The following is a 19,416-nucleotide window of genomic DNA, read 5'->3' as shown; positions in this document are numbered from 1 at the left end:
GAGTGATGGAACGAGAGGGCCATCCTACACACCCAGAGACAACGGGGCCTATTATATTATCTTGGACTCCTGGCCATGGATGGCAGTGTCGTTGCTGGAGAACGAATTTGCGTTCTCCTACTGACAGGGCGAACTTATAGTACTTTGACATTAGTAGGTGATAGAATGACAGGCAACTGGTCATTTTCTATGGGTATATTAGATTTGTAGTCACGATTTAGCAACAAAGCTGGGTTGAAATTTCTCAACCAATCGTACACAAAGAGGTCTGAGGTTCCCAGCCTCTGCTCTCTGAACTTTTTGTTCTTACTGCCATTTCGGTTCCTATTCCTAATAGTATCACACCAAAAAATGAAAGAGACACTTATAAACTTAGAATTGCGGTTCATACATTTAAAAAAAGGTGATACATCCACAGATACCTTTACATTTTCATGAAGCAGCTCAACACAGCACACGCTAACATGCAAAAACAAACGCCTAGAGCACAGTCACAAGAGACAAACTCGAAGCAACATTAGGAGATTTGACACCTGCTAATGTGACCATACACACAGGCGACTGGGCCACTTTGATGATTCATTTCATCTTGGTATTTAGCCATTATCTTAGAATTTAACACCTCTAATAGTAAAGTATACAACAATTTCAGACATTTTAAGACTTTATAAGACTTTTTAATGATTTGCAGGAACTCTGAATAAGAGTCCTTGCTGGATTCTTAACATTCAATTAGGCGAAAGTCGGTCTAAGAGCTTCTGCTAAATATGCAAATGCAAACAATTGTCATTACACTCATTTAGTTGTGTCATCACCATGTAAAAACAATCAATTATCCAGCTTTTAATCTGGTGTTTTAATCTGTTTTAAACTCACTGTACTTCTCATATGGATTGTTAATTATCCGTTATAGTTGTTGGCTCAGAAAGTCCATATTGGTGCATCACAAATCTGCACAACTGATGCAAGGACACACAGCTGGCCAAGAAACACATCAACAGACAATTATTTATTTACTTATGGTCCTGGAAATAGGACTGGCATGTAAAAAAGATTCTCTTATGGTTCAAATAACACAAAATAAAAAAACTCTCAAAACTCTAAACTCTCAAAAATCTAAAAAAACACTCCAAAACTCTCAAAAAACTTCATAATTATTTTATGTCAAAGCCAGTATGCTAGAGAACAAGGCCAGTCCTTTTACTTAAGAGACTGCAGTGAAGGACAGCAGGTTCTCTGTGTTACCTTAGTGGGGGTGTTTCTGCCCGGTGTAGCTGTGCTGGGCTGTGTGGAGCCGTTAGTCTGACAAATCCCTCCATCCTGCTTACACCTGTACATCTGAGAACACACCCATGAGAAACTCTGTCAGACTAAAGCAGCAAGATATACAGCACTATAACCACAGCGACAATCACAATCATCATGGACAACAAAGAGACAAGTGACCAAAAAGGCTTTAACTAGAAATGGCACGATATGATGCTGAGCTTGAGTAGTAGCTGATACTGATTCTTTTAAAAAAGAACCTACTAAGTTTTAAAACTGGCTTGTTTTTAACTAAAGCATTTCAAGATGGCCATCTGTTAGTGCCATGCTCAAACTGCTTAAACAAATACTTGTTACTGTTACCATGTGACCTACTTTACATTATGTTGGGCAAAGATAATAAAGATATGATAATGATATAATAATTCATTCTGATATTTCAGGCTAGATTTATTCCAGAATTGTGTTGGATTATTTCTTTCTTTCTCTAGTATCTTGCATTATATCGATACATCAGATCTGTGCCATGTCTGTCTTTAACACAACACAAAACGACACTTTCCAAGTAACAATTTTAAGAAGCTAAGGCAACTGTTAGTGGGCGATAACTCTTGTGCAAAGACAGAAAGGGACAGAGGGTGCAGGGATGGACATGAAAAAATGAAGCCACAGAGACGTAAAGCAGCAGAGTGGAGTTTACCTGCGTGGGCTTGCGTGTGGAGAAAGACTTAGCTGGCAGAGGAGGAGGACAAGCATGGCTCGGCTCTCCAGCAGCCATGATGTCCTGGTACCAGCGCTCTAAATCCAGCCTGGGGGCCAGAGGCCTGCTTCGCTCAGCCTGGGTCTTACATGCACGGCAAAGAAACGAGGGAGGAAGTAGAGAGGGAAGAAATGAAGGAGGAAATAGAATGATCGAACAGATGTAGCCGTATTTTCAGAGAGGAAAACAGATCTGCAATTGAAGACTGCAACTAGAAAACTGTAGTAGATCTTTACTAAAAGTACAAATCTCTGACTGATTCTAATTCTTTTCAAAACAATTCATTGCATCATGAAATCTAAATTTTTACCACAATACAAATTAATTATTTTTAAAACCTACTAAACACACATACAACAGGAACAGATCGTCATTATGTGACAATCAATCGCTAATCAGCAAGCCTAAAATGAAGAATGCAACCCATAAAAATATCAATTATAGACAGTTAATTCTAAAATCTGATTGGTTGAACGACGGTTAAAGCCATTGCAAAGTACTTGATATACATATACTTCTTAATGCACATATCAACTGAATGCACAAAGAAATAAAAAAGTGAAACCCAGAAAAACCCAGTTTAGATAGATGGGGCTAGGCATCAGCGTGTACATGAAGTAAACAGCTCAAAACCATATTAAACAAGCCCTACATGAGAACCAAGCTTTGACTAAACTGAGGGGCTCACAACTATAATATAAGCTTTTAAAAGCCATTGCCATCCACCATGTCTTTTTTCTCACACCACCGTGCATCACACTTTGTCTCTGAGAACATGGACAAAGTAGGTGTCTGTCTTATCGCTTGCAGATGTTTGCTTTCGATATGGTACGTTGTTGCAATTGTACTACTGTCTTCTCAAAACGTGATCACCACTATTTTTAGCTGCATACTTCATTTTTGTAGTAGGCCTGTCTAGTGGAGCCAACTGCCCATTGTGCCCTCATGCGCACAATTCAATAATGTTCCTCAACTTGAATGACATACCTACCCATTCAAATAGAATAATTTGTTGGATAATGGTTGCTCAATTAGTAATTTACTTCTCCAGAGCATACTTCATTTGACTATTGTTATAACTGATTAATAACGATGAATTATAACCTTCAAACCAGACGTCATGACGCATCAATGCATTTTTGCACCCCATTGTACTCAATATAAATGAAGCCATCGGTATCTTTTTCCCTTGTATGTATTTATGTGTATTTTTATGATGATGTTAACTAGGATGACACTAGAATTTTAGAAAGCACACAATAAATCACAGAAAACAGTATAGGAAGTAAACACACCTCAGCAGAGGGAGACTGGACTGGGCCACACTCTGATATGTGGCTACAGAAGGCGGGGTCAGCTACAATAGCTTGGAATGATTGGACAGGAGCCGTTGGGGAAGGATCGGCCTTGGGCATCCCAAAGATCTGGTTTAATTGACTAACTGTCACATACTCCTTTACACAAAGTATTGTGCACACATACACACACATACGTGCGCCCACACACACACAAACACACACACACACACAAACACCAGGATGAGAATGTGGTGAATGTGTTTTAGGTGGTAAAAAGCAGAAAAAATAGAAGGGTACTATGTTTAGAAACACCAAATAAGCAGTAAATAGACACAGGGAAAGCACTGAAAAGAAGGCAAAAGTGGCAGTAGCAAATAAAGTGAGAGATAAATGGGTTGGAAAAGTAAGTGAGAGAAAGGAAAAGAGAAAACTGAGAGAGTGGAGATCAGTCTGAGATCTTAATGAAAGATAATGAAGCAAAAAGAGAAGGAATGAGAATAAGAATTGAATACATCTGTGTATCAGTCAAAAGTTTGGATCTACCTATGGAAAGCTTTTCCCTGATTTGTACTATTTCCATATTTTCACATTAACAGTGAAGACAAACAAAACTATGAAATAACATATGAAATTACGTAGTGCCCTAAAAAGTGTGCTAAACAAATTCAAACTACAAATCTTCTACTGCGGATTCTTCAAGGAAGCCTCCCCCTTTGCCTTGAGCAGCTTTACACACTTTTGGCATTCTCTCAAGCAGCTTCATGAAAAGCCACTTGGGATACTTTTCTAACAGATTTGAAGTTCCACATATGATGAGAGCTGCTGAGGGGGTATTTAATATATTGAGAAGAAGGCATAAGTTTGGAATCACTTGTCATGTTAATAACTGCCTGAGATTTGACCACCACGTTTCAAATACGATGCATTCTGGATGTTAATTTCAATATATACTTAATTCCCAATGCTCTACAGTTTTCTCAGTCATTATATAATCATCTAGACCTCTTCATCATTCTGGACACATCTAACATTTCTGCTTTTGTCACAGCTTCCTACTAATTAGTTGGAATCTGTGAAGTTGCAGAGTAGTCACAGAATCATTTCATACATTTATCTGCATTTTTGTTTCATTTTATAGAAAAGATTGTAACTTTTAACTTCTGCTCCCAAACTTTCGAATTATACTTTCAAACTTTTGCATGCGAATGTATGTCAATGTCACTGTTTATTAGTGGTGACAATGTTAGCACATTAATAATGTGTAAACGCAATACATGATTAACGGCCAAAGTTTTTTCAATGCTGTTAGCATATTTTTCCAGCATTCCAAACTTTTGACTGCTACTGTAGAAGAGATGGGTAGGAAATGCACAGGAAGAGAAAGAGAGCTGCAAAATCATACCTCGCGAGGGGTATCTGGTGTTACAGAAAGAGAGAGGCAGGGAGTGTGAGGAGCAGGGGAGGTGGCTGGGGCTGGAATGCAACCACTGCCATACATCTTAAATACATCTGAAAGTCTGAGGTACTCCTGAACAAACACAGTACAAAATCCACTCACAAAAAAACACTAGTTCACAGGTCAGCTACCATATACTGCTGAATCTACTGTTACAGAATAGCCAACAGCAGGAACACATCAGTACATGCTCACATACACACTAGATAACACAAGCCCACCAAGGGGTGTCACAATACACATACTATTGTTAATTTTTGTAGATACAGGGGAGGAGAGACAATGCGAGCTGTGACTCAAAGTCCGTCACATTTTATGCGGTGTCACATATACTGACATAAATTTCTTCAGCTGTTCTATTAAAAAATGTTCCCTCCTAAAAGATAATTTTGAAGGAAAGTACTTGATTGTGTTAATTATGCATTCACCAAGCTTTGTTTTGTGCTCGTTTTGGCAATATACAGAACTGTCTAAAAGTCACAGATCACCCTTCATTCATTTAATCTCCAGTCAATAAGTACAGTTTGTCATTTTTCAGCACCGGGAAAAAAGAAGTAAACACATATTCATAAAAGATTGTACTGAAGCCTCAACAAATAAATATATAGCATGTCCAAAGTTCAGTCTTAGAAGTTGGTTACATTTACTTGGATCTCACAATCCAAGTAATCACAAACACATTCAGTGATATTGAGGTCTGGACTCTGGGTTGGACAGTCCATTGTTCTGAACACCAACAACTTCTTTGTTTACTTTGCCCATGTTCTTTTTTGTATATATCTTTTTCTTAGAAACGGCTGACAGCTACAGATTCTTTCATACGCGTAGCGCTGACTTGTCTCCTCACAATGGAAGGATGGACAGAAACAACTGTGGATTTTTTTCAGATCTGAGTTTCATTTTCTCCACTTTAACAAGGATGAAAGCTTTAAGTACTGTTTATCTTGTAATAGTTTTGGTGGTCTACCAGGTCTTGCATGGTTGCTAGGAGTTCCATGTTTTTCTGGCATTATTATTATTATTTTTTTTGTTCTGAAAACTCCTGGTTTTAAAATAAATGTAATTTACTTTCCTTTGACTTTCCCCTTGCTTATGCACATCTTCTCTTCTTAAAAATATCTCCAAAAAAATGAATAACTGTATTTAATGTTTTGACTGGAAATGTAATAAATAAATGGTGGTTTCTTACTTTTGCACAGTAAAAGCAAAATCAATGTGTCAGTACATTTCTTTTGCACTTTTATATATATATTGACAATGTGCCATATTGTGTTGCAGAAAGCACAAAGAATATCATATTGCGAAATTTGTGTATTGTTACACCCCTGCACACCATGCTATGAATATAATATATAATTGCATTCCTACATGAAAATACTCCCACGGTCTCTAAAATATCTGCCTACAACTAATGACTAACAACAGAGCTTAAGTCATGCAGGAACAAGGCCTGTGTCCACTGAAACTGTTGAGTATACATGTTTATCAGGCTTTACACTGAACCACAAGAGATGGTCAGCTGTATATGCATTACACAGTTCACAGGAAAGACAACCAAACAAGCCAGGACAACACTAAAACATGCACAACTATTTTCATCAATATATTACTACTTTAAAGCAATAGTTTGGCAACTATTGTTGAATGTACAAAATTTCACCCTTTCCTCAAACATGGTCAATCAGCCAAGACGTCTGGTGTTCGATGTTTGCTTCTTTAATTTTACATTTGAGCTACAAGCCTAATGTGGCTAACAAGTAATGGAAGCTTAAACTATCATCATGCAACACTGCATTTCTAAATCACACACAAGCCTCAAGTTGTCAAGTTGTAAAGTAATCTCAAATAAATGTTCTTATGACTCTCTACAACATACTACTGTCTATAAAATGGACATAAGTACTAGCATTAAATGCTGATATCTGATATTTTCATGTTTATTTTTGTATTTTTTTTGTATGTATATGCTTATGTGTCAATATAAACATTCATAAAATGTAGACATTTGGAATTCATCTGCCTGTATTAGCACTTTAGAGAAATAACATTTATTCCTATAGAGTTACAAATTCAGTAAAATAAATGCAAACTACATAGATTTTATTACAGTAGCCCAACATCACCTAAACATTCTTCTTCCAGAATAAAAAAAATACATCATCAAATTTTGGTTTGAAACTTTTGTCAAATATAACCGTCCGATGCTAATTTTTTAACCCCTTAAAATCCCAGGCTTATTACATACTATGGCTTATTATTCAGTAACTTCAATGCAAACGGGTTGAGCTATTCTTAGGTTATAGAAGTGTGCAATAAAACCATGGCCACGTAAAAGATTAAGCTGCTGCATTATCTGCTGATACCAGAATAATTCTGATATCCTCTGAGATCGTACATCTCCAAAAAGTACCTAATATAGATATAAATACAGTAGCAGCAGCTATCTTGAAGCCTGAATTTTGTTTGTATTTTTGTCCGTTATTTGAGATTACTTAAAAAGTTGACACTGGCTTCTATTACTTGTAAGCTTAATTGGCCTCTCAGCTCCAGTGCTAAACCAAAGAGCTCTTGGCCTATCGACTACATTTGGACAGGAGGAACATTGTGTAAATAGGTTTTTCACCAAACTATCTCTTTAAGTATCTTGTTAGACAATTACAACAATAGACGCACCTGCTTTAGAACTAAGATAAACATCACAATCAGTCATGATTAGGGCACACGAGGAGAGAAATCATGGTAAAGCACCATGCGGTTAAAGTTTCTTGAGTTAGGTTACTTAAACATTCTTCACAACCTGTATGAATCCATCACCCATTCAAGCATTTCTCCACCAACCACCTTTCTCTTATCATAAATGTAACATTAAAGATCCCAGATCGGCTCTGAAGGCCATAAAGCACTAGCATGCCACTCGTTTACCTCCTGAGGTTTGATGGGGCAGGTCTGAGAGGTGGGGCTTTGGGTGCAGGGAGCAGCGAGTGGGGAATGCTGGGTAGAGACTTCATTGTAAAGTTCAGGTTCGCTGATATGTAGAACTTCCTGTTTTGAATATCAGTCACAAGGTCAGAATGAACGGTGGGGGTCGTTTTCACACACACACACACACACATACACACACACGAGCACCATTTCTAAAAGCCGCTGTGCTTTATAATTCTACCCCCCTACTCCTTTTACATATTTAATGGCCAAGCGGAGAGGCATTGCCATGGAGCTTATCGCCAACGGCAACAGTCGAGACTGAATTTTTACATCGCTGCCCGGAGACAGAGTGAAGCGGATCCCTATAGATACCAGTAGCACCACGAAAAGTACACAAGATAAGGGTGAGTATTTCAACAGCCAGTACAAAGCACCCAGCTATCAAACAAACAGCAACTCATGAATATTGATGACGCTCCAGAAGAAAACAAGTTCAAGTCATGCAGCCGTTCTATATACTCTGCTCTACAGAAGAGGGCCTGTCAGATCAATGACAGTGAAGAGTGACAGGAGCTTAATATCATCAGACAGCGCTGCAGTAAAGATTCTTGGATCCTTAGCCTGTGACGGATAAAGAACTCGGCTGGTGCCAGTAGTGAGTTCTCACCTCCTTCATGGTGGTAGAGGATTTTGGGAAACTCTTCCCCCCAGTCAAGCTGTAGTATCTCTTTTCCAGGGCAGCCAGTCGCTCCCTCTCCTACAGGGGTCATACAAAATGTGGTAATTAGAGTCTATGGCTGTGTATCTAATTGATTTATGTTTTAAAACAAGAGGGTCTGTTTTACTGACACTGGCACTGATATGGTCCTCAACAGCAACAGATGCAAATGCCACATTTAGAATCAATGCCAGACCCTGTGTGGCCTGGCCACTGTGACAGTTTTGTCACTGATATTGATACAAATTTTAAGGAGCTGAGAAGCTGCATGACTCGGTCGGCTGCAATAGACAACACCACGGTCATGGGGCCTTGTGTACGAAATAAGCTGTGGACCTGCTGGTACTGAAGTATAAAGGACTGTAATATACTGTGCAAGTGTCAGAATATAACTGCTGCACCATTTAAGGTGGAGCAGAAAATTTAAACAACAATCAGCCGAATAAGAAGTGAGCTTCTTTAGAGTTAAACAATATTTAACTCTATTTTTTTCAGGCCCACAGGGCTAGTGTTAAAATCAGTACTGACAGCATTATCTGTTTGTTCAGTTTTGTTTTTACTATTTTGCAAAAATTAAAATATTTGAGATTTACACTGGCTGTTGAATATGTTTCTTAGTAAGAAGTGTAAGAATTTCCCAGAATAACAAAAACAGATTTACATAAGCTTCTAAAGTGGTATTTTTTCTAAAACATATATATATTCTTATTGGTTTGGCTGGTTTCTGTTAATTTTCTCTTCAGAGAAATGTTTTTTGGTTGTTTTATAATGTGTATCCTAATTCTTAACGTTAGGTTTGGATGTGTTTTACATGTTTTAACCATGATGGTGTTTTGTGTTCAAGTTTCCCAGTTCAGCCTAGGCTACTATAATAAAAGTGACAAGTGACTGGTGAGATCAGGAATTTTCCTCACGTTAGAGATGTATGTTCATTATAATATAAAACAACCAATTTCAAAGCAACACTTATCAGGGTTTTATTGATAAACATACAGAACCTTAATAACAGCCAAATGATATTTGGTAATATGTTGAGCCCCACTTAAGATAAAGTTTATGCAAATGACCATGCAAAGAATCTAAAAACTGATTTCAGCATGAATGAAGTGGTCATGGTTTCAGGCAAACCTTTTGCAGCATCTGTAGGGCCAGGGTCCGGTCTTTGGCCATCCTCTCGCAGTCCTGAGCCGCCTGCACACCTAGCTGGTTGGCCTGAATCTCAAGTGCTGCCATTTTCTCCTAGGGGTTTATGTTAAATGCAGTTTCAGGCATGACTCACAAAGTCCCAATCTGATCATTGATCTGTACCACCTTCTTCAGGTCAACCCCTGCATTACCAACTACAAAAGCTTGGAATGACTGAACGGGACCGAACTAGGGGAAGATTCATAAAAACGTCCTGCAATCATACCTTCCTCTTTGCCACGCTGCGTTGGTACTCTGCCTTCTCCTGCAGCAGCTGCCGGCTCAGTGTCTCCTTTTCCTCCTCCAGGCTGCTCTCGCGCTCCAGCTGGCGGAACTCCAGGTCTTCAAAGCGCTTGGAGCTCGACTCCAGCGCCTCTGCTTTCTGCAGATGGATGGGGGAGATGGAAAGAGTGGACGCAGACAGTGGGACAGACCAACAGATGGACAAGACAAACAGGCAGATGGACAAAAAAAGCCTCAATGGCAAGCTCACACTGGTCACTCGGTGTGGTAAACAGTGTTTCTGAGTGTTTACATTTAAAGCTGTAAATATCTGCCCTTATTTTGGTCTAATTCAGAATTCTTTTTAAAAATACACTGAATATGCAAATGCTGAACTTTTTTAAACCAAATTTTAGAAACTCATTTTGTTTTAGGCCATAAATTCTGCATACATTACTGAATATTTTGGTAACTAATTAAAAATTGTCAAATTTGATGGAGCTGATTGGCCACCTTCAGATGCATTTTTATTATGTTTCTCACAGCCAGTCACAAAACCGTGGTTTAATAAACACTGCATAATAACATTCAGATGTGGTAGTGATGAAGAAGAGAGGCTCCTTGAATCCTGTGTGATATCAGTCGATTAGTGAGGTGGTTTGGTTAAAACATACAAAGCAAGCAAGCAGCTGAATTTGCTAGCATATAAAGATTAGGTGTGCAATAGTAATGGAACTTCATGCAAGGACTGAGAAAAACAACTACATGCTCAGGAGTAAACAAGAGTGATTCTGCCTATTAAAAGAGTGAAAATGGAAAAACAGCCAACATTCCCAGACATATCATTATTTCAATAAAGCTTTCCTGTGCAAAACATGACTTGGTGTTGGTGTTATGGAAGAAAAGTTTCAGAGCATTTAACATTCTCTGTGTTCATTTTTTTCACCTTTTCAAACCTCTTACATGTTCAGTTTGTTACTGTTATATTACTAGTTCTTTCCTGAGATGTACATTACTGTGCAAAAGTCTTAAGACTACCTGAAAAAATTAAATGTAAAGCTTTTTATCTGTGCAGTAAGATAAATTTACTCAGAAAAACATTAACATGAGAGTAAATACAAATAAACATCAGTTTATTAACTGATTTTATGCGTTTCTGTGTGTTACCCCAGTACTTACAATTAGAAACCAGAACCTGTGGCTAATCAATACTTCATTATGTCATACTGCCATAAGTTAAATCAGGAGAAATCAATGGCAGGAATACAGAGGAGAAGAGGAGCCAAGCCTACTTTTATCTAACATATACATACAGCCATGAGCCAAAAACATTATGTCCACCTGCTTAATATGCTTTGTGGTAAAAGAAAACAGGACTCATTGGATCAGGCTACCTTCTTTGATTGCGACAAGGTCCAGTTCTAACACTAACATGCCCATTTTAGGTTTTTTTTGTTGGAGGACAGAGGTTAGCATGGGCACTCTGAGCATCTGCAGCTATGCAGCCCTATATGCAGCGGAGTATGATGAGCACGTGTCATGACACATTCTTCCCATTAAAATTTCTGTGACTTGTGCTATGGCAGCCCTTGTGTCAGTCAGATCAGATGAGATAGACTTGGTTTGCCCTCATGCTTCAATGAGCCTTAGGCGCCCAACACCCTATCGCCAGATCATGGTGTGTCCCTCCTCTGGCCACTGTCGGTACGTACTCACCACTGTAGACCGGAAGCCCCCCACAAGCCTTGCCATTTCAGGCATGCGCAGACTCACTTGTCTGTCCATATTGATTTGGCCGTTGTCAAAGGCAGGTCTTTACACACTTTTTCCGCATCCATTCATTTATCATTTAATATGTCCTGCACCTTGATATGCGTTGTCGCTACACGATAATCAGTGTGAGTGGTCATAATGTTTTTGGCTCTTTAGTGTACATCAATAACTAGAAAATGTAATGTTATATGTTGTTTCTAGAAGCAAAAATACACTTACTGCCCAGATAGGCAGTAATAAACAATTTCCTCATGTGGCCTAAGACTTTAACACATTACTCTACTTCTTATTCACTCTAACTATTCCCTTGGTTCTTCTTGGACTGACTCGATTTAATCCATAACGAGCTCTTATGTATGCACTCTGTACTCCATTAGGCAGCAGGAGTGAAGACTGACCCTGGCAAGCTGTTCTTGTAAGTGTTCCCTCAGAGACTCGGGGCATTTGTGAAGCTGGCTCTTCAGCTCACTGTACCCATCCCTCAGCCTGGCCAGGATGTCCCGCTCAGCCGAGACATTAGCCCTCCCCTATGGAACAACACACATACACAAACACACACACATACATGCACAAACACAGAGCCAGCCAGGGACAGAGGAGAGGGAGAAACAAAAATAACACACTGCTCAAAAGCTCACCATACAGAGGTAGGACCAGGGCCTCCGTATAAATCTTTTCATATTGTGTCTATGAGGTTTATACTGCAGCCTGCACTTCTTCTATAGTGTAAATTCATAGCATGAAAGAGTTATGTCATGCAGTGACCTCATACAATCTCAGTCTTTCTCTTTCGGAAGCAATGTACTATGTTGAAATAATGTCTTACGTTCTGTGAAATGTGACATAATCTTACTCTTTTTATTTATTGTGTTAAAAATCTGACTTATTGTGACAAAATAATGACATTTTCTCTTGTGTTGACAAATACTTTCTTTAATAACTTACTATTTTGTCACTGTAAGTATTTCAAAATATTACACAACGAACCAAGAATCTCAAGAATCTCAAGCCAAAATAAAAAAAATCTGTCATTATTTTGAGATAGTAAGTCTACTGACAGTATTAAAGTATTTTGCCAGAAACAACAAAGAAAAAAACAAACACTATTTTTAAAATTTTTTTTTTTAAAAAACAAACACTATTTTTCCTACTACCTGGTGGAAATGGGGTTCCCTCCTTTTTCACTAATGGTTCACCAAAAACAAATCTCTTTCTCTGAACCCATCACCCAATTAAACACCAGTCACAACACAAATAAAGACAACCCCGTTTGGAGAAAGCATAGCGTTAGGTTGTTAAAGGTTAGAAAGAGGTTAGACAAGAGCGCCCACAAACATCTTTCAAGAGAAAAATGCAGGAAACAGGAAATTTAAGGAAGGCAAATTTGTTCTTCCTTACTAACGACAAAGCAAAATGCTCCTAGGTAGGAAGGGATGCCTTAATTAACTTGTGCAAGCGGTATATGCACACTGTTTACCTTATCTTTCTCCCTCTGGATAGTTTTCTCCACTTCACTCAGTTTGAGCTGAAGCTGATTGATGATCTCCAATTCTGCCTCCACTTGATCTAACTCTGCCCTCCTCTCCCCCTGCAGCAATGCCCTCTCCATCTCGGCCTGCAGAAGAAAGCAAAACACAACTGTTGTTCTGATAACACTCTAAGCATGTCCTATAAATCCTCATTCCTATCACCATCTAATCATTCAATCAAAATATCGGTTACATTTATATAATATTTAAATTCCATTCAATTTTCTGACCAATTCTGATTAATGCTGTAAGTAACAAAAACACGTTGTAATTAATTTCTTATCATTCAAAATGACCCAAATTCTACTTCTACCCTCTAACTACATTGAAAACACACTCAGCATTCAACATATTCCTAAAGACGGTGCTTCTGCTGATTGTACAAAATTTACTATTCATATCAACACCATTCATTAATATTCAACAACACTAATGACAGTAAGCATATCTAGCTATGTAAACATCCAACCTCTATGGTGTTACTCAAATAGAGAAATGGAAGAACGGGGCCAACTAGTTTATTCAAGGAAATAATCTGAAATAATTTTAGGCCTATATGTTTCTCTGTCTTTTGTTTGGTGCCATAATACTACAAAAGCTCTGCAAGGCTTAATTAAAAAACATATTGCTCAATTCTCTTTTTTTACTAGAATGTGATTTTTCTGCATTGACAGTTCACATTTACATCTGTTAGTGATCCATATCTGTTTGTTAGTGTTAACACACCTCTGTAGTTTGCATGCACACATTCTGTCATCATGAGCTGCTATCAATTCCCACTGATGACAAACACTGGATAATGATGACAGTTATATACACAAGCGCAGTTACAGGAAAACACATAGAGTCCTTTGTAGTAAAAAAAAATCATTTTGTTTCATAAAAATAATAAAAAACAAAAAATAAATGTTTCAATCACTTTTCATGTACATCAAAATATAAAATTAGAGATCAGAGATTGTTTCATCAAAGCGTTTTTTTCACAGACCTTACAAACTTGAAGTCACTATTATTGACATTACTGTTGCTGCTATAATTAGCTACAATATCTATTAAGATCTACCATATCTATACCACATCTGTCTACCATGTATGATTATTCTTGTAAAAATGGATTACCCTTAAAGCTGCCTGCAAACACCACTCCACTTATTTTTCATATTGTTTATGGCTTGCCTACAAGACGACTCGTTAACAAATTGGAACTGTTTACAATTAGAGGTGCACAGAAATTTCTGTCACTGAAACATTTTGGCCAAAAGTGGCTATAAGTGGCTCATTTGGTTTTCACCTGAAAGAGAAAAAAGAGATTAAAAAGAGGGGAAAAAAATTAAAAAGAGAAAAAAAAGAGAAAAAAGATTAAATAGGACTTTCATGAAGCTTTTAAACCTAAAACCTAAGAAACCATAGAATTGATAATGGAAATGAGAAAAAAATGATTAGAGAAATGAATGTTGTTTTTTTCCCTCGCACTCCTGCGCTGGTCAGCGCGGGTGTGTTCAAACAGTTTAGGCAGTAGCAGATAAACAGTTAAAAAAAAGCTGTATAACTACTTTTTTGGTTTCTAAGAGGGACACCAGACAAGCAATTTGTAATCACTGTTTATGCTCAGTATGATGAGAGGGTACAACACTCAAGAATTACTTCACTACAGGTTTGATAGCACTGGAAAAAATGACATCTTCGATACGCAGACTAAAGCAAAACAGCAGAAGCCCCTGCTAGAACACTGATGCTGATCTGTAGGCTCAGGTTTTGAAATGAAGAAAGAAATCCCAACAACAGTGTCAGTGCAAATATAACTAAACAATAATGTAATTCATTGCCTTGAATGACCAGCCAATCTCTGTTGCTGGATTTCATGAGCACGTACTACAATAATTTAATCAATTTAATTTAATATCATGTTTTAATTTACTGGCAGCTCAGTTTTGTCCTACTGAAAGCCTATTTTATTAATAATAAAAATGTATTTTTTATTACTTTATGTTTTTTATATTAAGTATTTAAAAGGATAAATAAAACAGCAAATAAAAAAAATATTTCTTTTAGTTTTGGGTTTTCGTTCAAGTGTTTTAAATTTCAGTTTTGGTTTCAGCCAAGAATTTTCATTCGGTGTATCTCTACTTACACAAAGAACCTACTGGTTCTGTTTGGTTCACTGAGTACTGCAACAGGCATTCCTACAGTAAGAGCAAACAGCACCTGATAACTGCTAAAACTTCAAGTTTAATGTTTATCTGTTCAGTTGTTAGCTGCTAGTTAGGTCCCTAAGTTCTGTCCTAATGAATTAATGACTAGCAGAAGAACACACAGTAGTGACCTCTGGAACAAGACAATGGTTTATGAATATTCCAATGTTTTCCAACGATTCTGCCGCTTTCAATGTGATGTTATTACAGTTGCCAAATACTAAATATGTATCCAATCTAGGAGTACATATGAAAGAGGCTTGAATCTGATTGAAAAAATGCTATATGTGAACCCTGTAATGTGAATGCAGATTCATTTATTGTTGGACTGCTGAGATGGGTTTAGCTGGATGACCAACCTCCTGTCTGGAATCCTGAAGCTGCTGTTCCAGCTCGGTGACACGGGCCTTCAGCTCATCCACTCGAGCCAGAACCCTGACCCGCTCCTCTACCAGATAGCCTGCCTCCTTAGGCCCCAGACCAGCAGTGTCCTCATGCTGAAGGAGAGAGACAGAGAGAGAAACAGAGAAAGGGTTGTAAAAATATAGTACTGTGTGAAAGTCTTGTTTACGTGTTGGCGTAAAAAATACCATTGTTCCAACCAACAGCAGCATGCAGCCATGGAAACACTGCCATGGTAACAGTGACAAAAATGGACTATTATCAGAGAGAGTTTGCAGTGTTGACTGTTTATTTCGGGTAAAAAGGCTAAATTATTTTTGTTGTATAAGACTGGGTGTGCCTGGATTTTTTTATTGTACAATACTGAGTGTATCCACCGCTGACAAAAAGTCAACATCTAATTTATTTCACCACCATGGCTGATGGCAAAAGTTGGAAAAACATTTTGACATTCCGCTGACCGTCACTGCATCATTGAAAACAACAGAATGTCGAGTTTGTCATTGACCATCTAGAGTCATAATGTAAATGTAGCATTAGGCTAGCCAAGAAAAGCGTTTTAGGTTATTTATCAGGGCAGTAAATCAGAATTTGCTTGTATAACCCCAAGTAGTATTAGAATAAATAAAAATAAACATTAAAACAGTAAAACGCAACAAGCATTTCTTGGAATCTCAACCATTGCACAGATTTGTCCAATTACACCTCCAGCACACCTGATTTAACTTAATGGAATATAATATAAAGGAATTCTCTGGCATTTTACAGCCTTTGATGTGTTCCTCTGAACTAGAAGGATAGACAACTCATTGACCTAAAATATACTTAAAATAGAAGCTAATGGGCAGGTCCCAATGCAACTGCCTACTGGCTTCTATTATAAGTATGTTTTGAGCTTTTAATGAAGTACTGATTAGCCAAACAAATAATAGGCTGCCTTGAGGAGCGGTATGAAAATGGTTAATCTAATACACTGAAAAATAAAATCACCATTATGTTTACTTTGCATTTGATTAGTGTTATTTAAGCAAATAAACACTTAACTCCCAGATGACTAGCTTTAAATATAGTTTTCTCAGGTGGCCTACGCCCAGTTGGCTCAGAATAGTATGTGTGAAAAGTTTTAACAGGTATTTTACAGTAGAAAGAGACAGCAGAAGTGACTCAGTACAGACACTAGGGAGGGGTTTGGATTTTATATTTAGGACTGAAAGAGCATTTACTGTGTAAGTGTGTCTCACCTCCTGGTGCTGGCTCTCAGTGCTGCTGCACTCCTCCTTCAGGTTCTCTTCATCGCTCTCTCTCTGTCGGTGTGTGTGAGTGTGTGTGCGCTGCCCTGCCACACCCACGGGGTCAGGGCAGGGTCGCAGGACAGACGCCTCCTCCATCCCAGGGAACTGACCTGCCCTCGCCGTTTCCATGTCTATCAGAGGGTCTCCTTTATTATACTCAGCACACAAACTCAGAATGGTCTCCAGCCTCTGTCTCTCCTGTATACACACACACACACAGAGTTCAGCATCAAGGTGGTCTTAGAGTGGTCTTCTGTGTAAACACACGAATACAAACAGACACACTCACACTTCAGAATTCATCCCAAAAAATGTCTTCTCCACAGACATAGATAGCAGAAAACACTGGTCATGTTGATAATTCTAGAATGAAATACTGTGTACTAGACAAAGTGTTTTATTAGATATTTCAAGCATGCTAGTAGTATATGATAATAACAGAATCACACTGGTATTGGCACATATTTTCTTAAAAATATTCTGGAATGAAACCGACCGATTTGACCAATATTTCATACTGAAACTCGATGGCATATTTGTTGTGTTTCAGAAGCACAGAATGTTTAATACGCTATCAGTATTCATTTAACTGCATTGGTAACTTTCGGCAATTAAGTGCTCTTTTTCTCTGTAATGCTAATCCAAGAGGATGTAGTCCCAATTTCTACTAAAATCTAAAAATTATAAACCATTATAAAACGTTATTTCATAAATGTTTACGTACCAGCATCAGAAAAAATAAAAAACATTGACATCAGCCCACATTCCTATATATTATAATTATTCATAACGAAGTTAACTTCCTTGAAATTTGATCACCACTTCTGTAATTATTGCCATTTTGGATAACATCATTCTTTTATTATAACTTCACTCTCGTTGTTACAGTTTTCTCAGTCATTTTAAAATCATCTACAGATGATTCTGGACACGTCTTTATTTTTCTTCTACAGCTCCTCCTATTGATTATATGATGGTTGCACAGGAATAGCGTATTAGAATCATTTTATACATTTATCTACAACCAATCGGCTTTCATATTACTGAAAACACTAATTCCAGTCTTTTGAAGGGTGATTTCAAAGTTTCAAAGTTTCAGTAGTATAGATAGAGATGTGCACTTATGACCTTTTATGGCTTCAGAAGTGCAATTATGTCTTTGTGCAACAAGCTTTGTTCTAAGCAGCCAGACTCTGCTGACTGAAATCTGATTGTGGCACAATTCACTAACATACCATGCCACCGTTCTGACAACTTAACATGAACACTAGTTTTAAGTGTGATATACAGAACATGCATAGAAACTATACACAAGTACCAAGTCACAAATTAGCATGCATGCACAGAAATATGTGAATACACATTTGCCTGCCTTGTTTGAGCTTGAAGAATGCTTGGGTCCCCTGACAGCTGTGGGAAATCATCCTTGCACACACACCCTTGAAGACCAGCTCCCCCGCACCTCAGTAACTGTCTATGACCCCCCAACTTGTGAACTCATGTGGCTTCTCACCCGGCTACAGTCAGCAGCTGCTACTGCCACTCTTCATCTATTACCAATAGCAAGCATATTTTGTGTGCTTGTAGTTGATCTCTACCTCTCTTTAGAGCTTCATTATTTTCTCCGCGAATCTCTTGCTAGTTGGTTGCAGCCCTTCGTCCAATATCCTCTCTGTACTTTGCACAGACAGCTGACAATACCCAAAGCTGCCTGGCTAGCTGACACCAGTGCTAAATAGCACGACTAGCATGACTAAAATAACACGGCAGGCCAGCATGTTCTTACACGAGCTGCACTACAGAGAACACACAGGAGACCATTTTGGCTAATTTAAAAAAAAAAAAATTAAGTATTCACTTACACATGTATAATTAACAAAGAGACATGTGGCCATTTGAGACTGAACATGCTAAAGTGTGAGTAAGCCACTGCACTACAAGGCAACATTTTTAAGGAGACAAATACAGTAACAGTAATTGTAATGGTTGGGGCTGGTACAATACTAATTTTCACATCCCAATATTTAGTTTTATGGAGGTTTGCAAATAAGTTGGAATCGACAGAACATGGCAACAAATGTACCAGTAGTCCTACCATTAAAACTGGCCCTAATTACAATACAGTACAATATTTTTTTTTCATTCAAACTAGTTCAGAAGCAGCTGGAGGAAAAACCAAACAACTGGTAAAAACAAATCAATAAATTCAGACAATGGCATCAGATCAGCTACTTGTTACTCATTAAGAATTAAAGTGTTATTTGTTTATGCAGTTAAACACTGATTGCTGTTGTTCACAGGTTCTCTATAATTGGTCTGAATCTGTCTTTTTATGATACATGCAGTTGTTTAGTGTTCAAGAACTACTAACTATACACAAAATACTCAGAAAAGCATG

The 19,416-nt window shown here is 37.9% G+C and overlaps 1 protein-coding gene across 10 annotated transcripts in view; it reads right to left on the bottom strand.

The window, feature by feature from the left end:
- phldb1a (pleckstrin homology-like domain, family B, member 1a) overlaps positions 1–19,416 on the bottom strand; it is an 80,702-nt gene that overhangs the window by 11,492 nt on the left and 49,794 nt on the right. For 5 of the 10 annotated variants that reach the window (XM_036580467.1, XM_036580470.1, XM_036580469.1 and 2 more), the window contains 12 exons: positions 16,968–17,216; positions 15,684–15,821; positions 13,081–13,218; positions 12,002–12,130; positions 9,835–9,990; positions 9,552–9,662; positions 8,373–8,462; positions 7,703–7,822; positions 4,727–4,852; positions 3,322–3,480; positions 1,967–2,110; positions 1,246–1,338 (listed from right to left, as the gene is read on the bottom strand). In XM_036580467.1, the coding sequence (XP_036436360.1) occupies positions 1,246–1,338; positions 1,967–2,110; positions 3,322–3,480; positions 4,727–4,852; positions 7,703–7,822; positions 8,373–8,462; positions 9,552–9,662; positions 9,835–9,990; positions 12,002–12,130; positions 13,081–13,218; positions 15,684–15,821; positions 16,968–17,216 (1,653 nt within the window). The remainder of the gene's footprint in view (positions 1–1,245; positions 1,339–1,966; positions 2,111–3,321; positions 3,481–4,726; positions 4,853–7,702; positions 7,823–8,372; positions 8,463–9,551; positions 9,663–9,834; positions 9,991–12,001; positions 12,131–13,080; positions 13,219–15,683; positions 15,822–16,967; positions 17,217–19,416) is intronic. The other 5 variants (XM_036580468.1, XM_036580471.1, XM_036580472.1 and 2 more) reach the window with 5 other exon arrangements.

The sequence above is a fragment of the Colossoma macropomum genome, unplaced genomic scaffold (genome assembly GCF_904425465.1).
Source record: "Colossoma macropomum unplaced genomic scaffold, Colossoma_macropomum, whole genome shotgun sequence".
NCBI classification, from domain to species: domain Eukaryota; kingdom Metazoa; phylum Chordata; class Actinopteri; order Characiformes; family Serrasalmidae; genus Colossoma; species Colossoma macropomum.
Note: the sequence above shows the minus strand (reverse complement) of the source record. Positions and strands in the feature narration are given on the sequence as shown.